This window comes from Sus scrofa, chromosome 3 (assembly GCF_054392235.1).
Source record: "Sus scrofa isolate SSC_HxYL_T2T_F1_AM1 chromosome 3, Sscrofa_HxYL_maternal_Yorkshire_Landrace_v2.0, whole genome shotgun sequence".
Lineage (NCBI taxonomy): Eukaryota > Metazoa > Chordata > Mammalia > Artiodactyla > Suidae > Sus > Sus scrofa.
The window spans coordinates 107,639,226-107,648,111 of record NC_139385.1 but is presented as its reverse complement, the minus strand read 5'-3'; the positions used below and the strand labels follow the sequence as shown (position 1 = coordinate 107,648,111).

At 51.4% G+C, this 8,886-nt stretch overlaps 1 protein-coding gene and 1 long non-coding RNA gene across 2 annotated transcripts in view; both read right to left on the bottom strand.

Annotated features, from left to right (window-relative positions):
* Window positions 1-8,886, bottom strand: part of LOC146404833 (uncharacterized) — a 1,439,763-nt gene that overhangs the window by 743,439 nt on the left and 687,438 nt on the right. The gene's annotated exons all lie outside the window — the stretch shown is intronic.
* LOC146404836 (uncharacterized) overlaps window positions 1,791-8,886 on the bottom strand; it is a 259,354-nt gene continuing 252,258 nt past the window's right edge. The window contains exon 3 of the mRNA XM_085019400.1: window positions 1,791-7,466. Coding sequence (XP_084875526.1) covers window positions 7,194-7,466 — 273 coding nt within the window. The 3' untranslated portion in view covers window positions 1,791-7,193. The remainder of the gene's footprint in view (window positions 7,467-8,886) is intronic.

The following is an 8,886-nucleotide window of genomic DNA, read 5'->3' as shown; positions in this document are numbered from 1 at the left end:
GCTTTATCCAGAGTCCTGTGTGCTGCCACACAGGGTTTCCTTGGTCTTAGAGGACTCTGGAAGACATGGGGAAGTATTTACCCCTGGCCACATTGAGCTTCAGAGTCCACCTTGCTAGTCCCAAGAAAGGGCAACCCTGGCTCAACGGTTAACATCGTAGACGCGGCTCAGATCCTGCATTGCTGTGGCTCTGGCGTAGGCTGGTGGCTTCGGTTCCCATTAGACCCCTAGCCTGGGAATCTCCACATGCCAAGGGAGCGGCCCTAGAAAAAGCAAAAAGACCAAAAAAAAAAAAAAAAAAAAAAAAAAAGAAAGGGCAACCCACTCTTTCCAAGATGTCTTCCTCAGCCATACAGTTAAGGATTGGCAGGCAGGTCTCAGCTTGTGGCCTTGGCATGATTAGGCAGTAGTGGGGAACACCGTGGTCTGTGCAGGTGAGTGGGCCTGGGCTGTACCTTTCTGGTGTAAGACTTTGGGCTAGTTTATTGTCTGCTCTCATTCTCTCTACTATTAGATGAGGCCTGTGTGACCTTTCAGGTCCCTATTGCTGGAGTAGGTCTAAGAATACTAACCTTGAAAAAGTGGGTAAACTTTGAAAACTTGGCCACAGCTTCCACCTGGAATATGCCCCTCCCTGGACCCTTAGCTTCAAGATTGAACTTCCTTCAGGACTGGGTCTTGCCCACGTTCAGCTCAGGTAGATTTTCTGGAACTTAAGACTATCTCTTCTAGTGTTGCCCTCTTTGTGGCCTCTGGGTGCCTAGCCCAAGAGTCAGACCTGCCAGGAGAATGCACGTGGCACCTGCCATCTTGGATAACGAAGTGTGTGCCATATGAAAAGTCATTACAGAGCAAGCACAGAGGACCTGTAACGCCATTACCCAACACGTAGGTGTGTGTCCATATGCCGCTAGTTCTCCCCTTCGCCCATATTTGCAGGAAATTGGTTCTAGCAAGTCTGGACTAGAACTTCTTGCCCCAAGAGGCAGCTGAGTGCCTGCCTTAAAAAAGGCTCCAAGCACAGCTAAGGTCTCTTTAGATTCTGCAGCCCCCTCCCTGCCTAGCCCCCTTCCTGATGGTATTTGCCACAGGACAGAGCACCTGGGAGGTGTTCAAGTCCCCAAAGATTTGATAGTTGCCAGCCTGACCCTAAGGCAATCGCAGCTCCAGGGTCCAGGGCTCAGAGCTGCTGCTGAAGAGGCCTGCGGGTGCCAGACACTTTGGGTCTACCTCACTCAGTCTATGGAATCTATGGAATATGTGATCTCTCCCTCCCCTAAGACATGCTCAGGAGGACTGCACAAATAGGAGAAGCCCCACAGCTGGGGAGGAGAAAAGTTTTGTGGACCTGTGGAAATCTGGGCCTTATTGGAGGGTCCTTTCACCTTCAAGATGGGCAGGGATAGACTCTGTGGAAGGCAGCAGCTGGGTGGAGGAGGAGGAGTGTTTTTTAATGGACCCACAATGACCAAAGGCCTTTGCTCCTGACTCTTGGTCAAGGACAGTCTGGGGCCTTTGTGTCTGGTGCTGGGTGGACAGCACTCCAGAGCAAAGCTCAGGGCCCCCACAGGTGGCACCCATTGCCCATCCCAGGGTTGGCACATGGCCCACTCCCAGCACTTTTGGAGAAAGGGAGAAAGCAGCGAACCAACCTCCCAAGGGCTTCCCTGGCTTTCGGTTGAGGCTTTTTGTAAAGAAGGGGGTGCTGAGGAGAAGAGCTACTAGCCCGCTATTTCTAACGCCAGCAGGGAAGTGGGTGGGGCCTCGGTGCCAAATCAGAGAACCAGAGCTTTTCTTTGCTTTTCTTTTCTTTTCATCTGTATTTTTCCAGCCTAAAAAGGCTATAGAATTCCGCTGGCCAGACCCTGGTCCTGCGCTGCCTGCCTCAAACACTCCTCCGCGGCTCTGCGTCCCAGGCTTGGAGTTCAGGGGCGTCTCAGCCTCGGGTAGGAAGCAGGGGACATCCACCTAGAGCTTGGGGTGGGCCGGCCGCGACTAGAAAGCCCTGTTCCCCAGCACACTCGCCTCGACTCGGCCTCCTGTTTAGGCCTCGCGCATTTCGTTGAAAGCGGGCTCCGCGGGCCCTCCGCCACCCCCTGGCATTTCAACGTCCCCACTTTTCTGTGTTGGCAGGTCAGGGAGCGGGAATTCCACTCACAGGAGTCTCCTTTTCTGAAGACAGTCCCCGCGGCGTCCCGAGCACGGGAGGGGATGCAGGGCACTGGGCACCGGACAGCTGCCCTCGTGAAACGGCGCGAAACCGGCCGTCGCCCGCACCGCACGTGGCTGGCAGGGCCCCAGGCCCCTAAGGGCCGGGGCAGCAGAGTCCCCCGGGGCCGCCGCTGCCCTTCCGCCCAGCCGGCCTTTTGCTCTCGACCCACGCGGCGGCCTGGAGCGCTCTCACGAGCAAACGGTTTGGAGGCCACGGGCTCACGGGAGATCTTGTTCAAACGAAAGGGGCGAGAACTAAGGCTCGGGGCCCGTCTGGAAGCCAGTAAACCGGGGGATCGGCCTGGGGAGGCGCCAGGACCGAGCGGGACCTGAGACCGGTCCCCCAGGCCCAGGGCGCCGCTGCCCGCCTGCTTACGACGCCCGGCCGGGCTAGCAGCCTTCGGTCCCCGCCCGCGGTCAAGACTCGGTCCGGGAGCCCTTCCTACTCCTGGGCTGGCAGGGCACCCGGGCCCCTACGCCTGGGAAGGGGTTGGAAGTTAGAGGGCGCGGCTTTGGGGTCAGGAAGCCGCCAAAATCCGTCACCGGGTTTTTTCCGCGGGCCCGCAGAGGGCCTGTGCGCCCCAGCCCTGCGTTCGGCCCGGTCTGCCCGCGAGCGCCCCCACGCAGCAGGCCCCAGAGCCCGGCTCGGTGGGTCGGTGCACGGTTTCCCGGGGCCTCTAGCGGAGCAGGAGACGGCGCCTGGAGGGCCCGCGGGTTTCTTCCTGCTCACCAGCCCCAGCCCTGACAAGCTAGACGCGCTGGCATGGAGGGCATGGGAAGTGGGGCGCGTCCGTGCAGCGCGCTCCCTTGGAGACAGACACACACCCGCCCCGAGATGCACTAGGTTGCTGGAATCTGGTCCCACGAGCCTTGGGGGACAGTCACCGGCTTTCCACCCTCGCGTGTCCCTCCTGGAGACTCTGGATCTGCCTGGCACACAGTGGGCGCCCAGGAAATGTTTGAATGGATGCCTGAAGGACCAATGGGATTTGACTGACAGCAACAACTGGGAAGTACCAGGCCAATAGGAGAATGGCCTTCTTCCTCCACTTTTCTTCCTGTACTTTGCTCCCAGCCCCTTTCTTACTCTCCTTTCTTTGCAGGGGAAGTCTCAGAGAGCTGTGATGGTTTCCTCCAACCAGAAGTACTAGGAGCTGGAGTCTCCATAGGGCTACATAGAAGCTATAGTAGACAGATGGCACTGCTCTTAGAAATCCCAAATCTAACTGCCTATAGCATTACCAGGATCCCTTGGGCTGCCGGAAAGAAAGTTTTCTAAGTAGAGTTCTTCTAATTTTTGTGGGCCCGCTGTCTTTAGTTGCAATTCCTTAGTTACTTTACAAAAATCCTCTGTAGGCAACGTGTAGATCAGGTTTCCTGTAAGAAGTGACTCCCCCCCCCCCCCCGGCCTTCTTTCCATTACCTGTGAGAAATTCTATCCAGGAGTAGGGATTCCTGGCTTGGCACTTCTCTCTCCTGCAGTATCTATTTTTATTACCATTAATTACAATGCATCAGTCCCACTCATCAGTGATACCCCTTTCCCCTGGCTGGTGACTGCTCTTGGCTTTCCAGACTGGGGTTGCGCCTGGGCTAGAGGGCACGCCCACCTGCCACTGGAGGCAGCCACATGGGGGTTTCCACCAACTTCTGCATTTTAAAAGGGAACCTGGAGAAAGCCAAGATTGTTCTTAGCTTGGAAATCTAATACTTGATTTTGTTGTCTCTGTGAATTAAGGCTAAAATCCAGGGACTGTTTCTTATAGAAGAATGTGTGCTAATTAATTTATGCACAGTGCTATGAGAATGCTTTAATAAAGTAGAGAGAAACAAGATACAGCCCTGCCCGGGAAGGCACATAGCTCAGGGAAACCTGTGCACAAGGCTGCTGCAGAGGGACCAGGTCAATGTCAGCCTCAAATAGCTGTCCTCTGGTAGCACCATGGCCTTCTAGTTTGTGATGACAGGTGTGGTTGGCCTTCTGGCAATTACCATCTTTGTTCCCACCATTCTAATACAGTTGCACTGTTAGTAAATGGTCACATATGGGGAAAGATAGGCTGGGCAGGTCTGAGGACGTGGGCTTTGCAAGCAGACCGTCCTGGGTCCTCGATCCAGACTCACCATTTTACTAAGCCATTCAATCCTGCAACCTTATTTTGCTCATGTGTAAAATGAGGATAATAACCCAGTGCCAGGCACACAATAAGCATTCAAAAATTGCTTCCTGAATACAGTTGCACTGGGGATTAGAGAAAAAGTTTGCAAAACATCTGGTTGACAATAGGTGCTCAGTAGTTGGGGCTGTTGTCCTTAGGATGGGATAGTGTGTTTGCGCAATTGCATATGATTAGTGTGATTTCAGAAAACACCTGACTTAAGTGTCAAAAGGCAGATTTAATTTCGCGGTAACAAATATTATCAAGCCTCTCTTGTTTCCCAGACCTGGGCTAGGCACCTTGGGAAAAGCTCAGGTGTGTGACAGGAGGTTCTGGAGCAGGTGGAAAGTCAGGAACTTGTATACGTGAGACTCCCTAGGTCTCTGCAGTTCAGCAGCCACAGCAGCCTCGGAGGGAGTGTGGGCTTTGGTGTCAGGCTATCTGGGCTAAATCCTGTCTCTGCCACTTAGCAACAGTGTGACCAAGGACACGGGAGTCAGTTTCCCAGTCTAGGGAGAATAAAAAGTAGGTTTAACCAACACCTTTACTTCCAGGGATTGGTGAAGAGTAAATGAACTAAGCATGTGAAAAGGCTGGGTCCCCGTTGGAAGGAACAGGAGAACTTGAGCTGCCATAACATTTTGCATTATCGTATGGTGTTTCCAGGATTTTGGTCTCATTAGGACAATTCTCAAAGCAAAAGATGGCTGCATACGGGTGTGACATGGCATGTTCCTTTGGAGTAGAGACCAAGTCTTCTTCCTCTGTTGCGTTTGCTCTCAGCGTGGAGGACAAGGCAGAACTTACACCGAAAGCTCTGTGGGCGGCTGTGCATTGTGTGCTATGACCTAGAGTAAACGGAACAACTCCCTTCCCCTCCCTAATGCCTTCCTCATCAGCCCCCTGCACCTTGACATTGAGCCAGGAGTATCTGTTCAGATTCCTTCCACTCATAGAGAATCTTCTATATGCAAAGCAGTACGCTAATGTATAGTGGGTACCATAATCCTATAAAATGGGTATTACCAGCATGTACAGAGGAGGAGTTAGGATCCAGGTCCTGGAGGCTGAAACCTGAGGAGGGCAGAGATGGCTTTTCCTAAAGCCTAGACCTGTCCTCCTGACACCTGCAGGGAACTCTAACCACTGGGAGCTTATCCAAGGTCATACAGCTGGTAAGGAGCCTCTGAAATCTCAGTTCTTTTTCTTTCTTTTTAGGGCCGAACCGTTGGCCTATGGAAGTTCCCAGGCTAGAGGTCGAATCAGAGCTACAGCTGCGGGCCTACACCACAGCCACAGCAACACCAGATCTGAGCCACGCCTGTGACCTACGCTGCAGCTTGTGGCAACGCCTGATTGAACCTGCATCCTTACGGATACTAGTTGGGTTCTTAACCCACTGAGCCATAACAGGAACTCCAAATTTCAGTTTTTAATACCAAAATCCATACTATAAATCATGAGCCTTACTGCCTTTAGTTTCTCTGGAGTAGCAACAGTAATCATAGGAAGAATTTACTGACGGCCTGAGTGCCAGCACTGTGCTCTCTCACATAACTTCAAAACACCTCCATGAGCTGGGCATCATTAACGGCTCCACTTTGCAGATGGTGTCACTGAGGTTCAGAGAAGGTACGTACAAGTCCAGTGGCTTCAATTAAGCCCACAAAGATGATTAAACAACACATTTTACAGCCTCAGCAAGACTTTAATTTAGGGTTCTTGTTCAAAGGGTATGTGGAGGAACTCACACATGCACACAAAATCAAACAGGAATGTGCACACACACATATAAATAAATGTGTACAGAGGCAAACACCTGTCCCTGACATACACATATGGACACACACAAGTGCACATATATTCATAGGTAATGATGAATACACACATTCACGCTCACATGAGGAAATAGTTCCTGAAATCATGGGGACCACTGCACTCTCAGTGGACTTTACACCTCTGCCCACCCCCCCAAACCTGCCCTCTATGAGAGTTGACTCATGATTTGGGGTTTGGGAATAAGAAGACTTAGGTGGTCAGAGGAGTACAAGTAGAAACTAGAAAACATAATTACATTCGGTTACTGAGCTTTTCCCCTTCTGAACGGCAAGCATTTTTAATTGGAAAAATTTGTACTCTCAATGCATTATAAACTTTGTGGCTACTTAACACATGGCTAGGGATGAGGCGATTCTTAAGGAATCTGTAGTTTCCACTAGCTTTTTCTCTGACTCATATTTAATCTGAAAAGATCAGATGTCACCTACGTCAATACGGACAATGCCCTACCAGCGATTCAATTCGATTCAATCCCATTCCATTCTGGTCAATGAAACAAATATACTTATTTTCCTCAGGTATCAGATCCAAAAAGTTTTTGTTTTTTTTTTTTTAAGGGTCACACCCGCTGCACATGGAAGTTCCCAGGCTACAGGCTGAATTATAGTTGCAGCTGCTGGCCTATGCCACAGCCACAGCCACAGCAATGCCAGATTCCAGCTGCATCTACAACCTACACTACAGCTCACAGCAATGCAGGATCTTTAACTCCCTCAGCTGGGCCAGGTATCGAACCCACATCCTCATGGATCATAGTCGGGTTCGTTACCACTGAGTCACAATGGGAACTTCCCTAAGAACCATTTAAAGTGCTTCTCCATGTCCAGCTCTGCTAGACTCTATGAGGGGGAGGAATGAGAAAGACACTGTTCTGCCCTCTGGAGCGTACAGACTAGCTGGGCAACAGAATCCATCTGTGTGAAGCAGACGATTTCAAGACCACACACTCCCCACTAACTTAGCACCATGACTGGGGCTGGGAAGTCAAGCAGGAGAAAACAGTGTGTGTCTGGGTGGGCAAGGGAGGCTCCTTCGAAAAGGTGGTCTGAATCTGGGCTTTGAACAACAGGGAGACTTAGGAGGGAGAGAGAGGCATGAGCGGGTCAGACTCACGAAGTCTCGCTGGATGAGAGCAGGGCTGAGTGCTGCATGAAGGCTGCCTTCCCAACCTGTTTTGGCCACACCGGGGAAGGTCTTCCAGGATTGGTGGTCATCACCTATATCCCTCCGGTTCTCCAAAGTGAGAAGGTGAGATTTCTGGGAAAAGGCAAAATAGGTAGAAATATACAGAACCCATCAGTATACATGGCCCTGTTGGCGAGAACCAGGGATGGCAAATGCAGTCTTGTTGCAGAGAGGGGATTGGTGCTCGGAGTATAGTCTGAGAACTGTGCAAAATGGGATGAAGCTAACCTGAAGAGCAGTGGTTTTTGTTGTTGTTTTGTTTTTGGTCTCTTTGGGCCGCACCTGTGGCATATGAAGTTTCCCAGGCTAGGGGTCGAATCAGAGCTGAAGCCACTGGCCTACACCACAGCCACAGCAACGCCAGATCCTTAACCCACTGAGCAAGGCCAGGGATTGATCCTTCATCCTCATGGACACTAGTCGGGTTCATTAACCGCTGAGCCATGACGGGAACTCCAGAGCAGTGGTTTTTAACTTTGGGGGTCAGAGACCCCACTGGAAACCTCGCTCCAAGAAAATGCTCATACGCACTGACCCACAAGAGGTGGCTTTGTATTACAGGACCTCACATCCCTGGGCTTATGCCTGGATCTGTGGCATGTACAAGGGAAGGGCTGCAAGGGCACAGCCCAACACCAAGGCTGGTGCTTCCCTGAAGTTTCTAGCACCCGTTGGGGGTCAAGGACAAAGCTTTTGTCTCCTTTCACAGCCACAAGCAAAAGACTGGATGGAAGAATCTTTGCACTAGCCCACCCCACCTTGCAGCACATTAGAAGGGGTCTCCCTTCTTATCAGAGCAGCTACCACTTTTCAGCCTTTAGTGAATATGAGCAACTTCCCCAGAACGCCCCTCCACCAAACCCACAGCTGTTGAAAATTAACTGGATTGAATAATTTTTCCTTTGCAGCCCTTGGCCATCTCTGGCCATGGGAATAGTCCAGTACCCAGCATGGTGCCTTGTCCCAGAAGAAGCTTGGAAAAAAAAAAAAAGATTAGAAAAAATCATTATCTCTCTCCCCTTTTTTTCCCCCTGACTGCAGCATGCAGAACTTCTTGGGCCAGGGATCGAACCCCAGCCCAGCAGCAACTCAAAGCTGCTGCAGTGACAATGCCTGATCCTTAACCACTGGGCCACTAGAGAACTTTTATTGAATGCTACTATATTCAGACTAAGCAGGGGGCCTTAGAAGCAGGATTTCCTTGAATTTCCTGATAACTCTTTGAGGTGGATACTATTAATAGGCCCATTTTACAGATAATAAAGTGCATACTGGAAAGGTTTAATCAGGAGTTCCCATCCTGGCGCAGCGGAAACGAATCTGACTAGGAACCATGAGGTAATAGGTTGGATCCCTGTCCTCTCTCAGTGGGTTAAGGATACCTCGTTGTCGTTAGCTGTGGTGTAGGTCGCAGACGCGTCTCGAATCCAGGGATGCTGTGGCTGTGGCATAGGCCGGCAGCTGTAGCTCCGATTAGACTGCTAACCTGGGA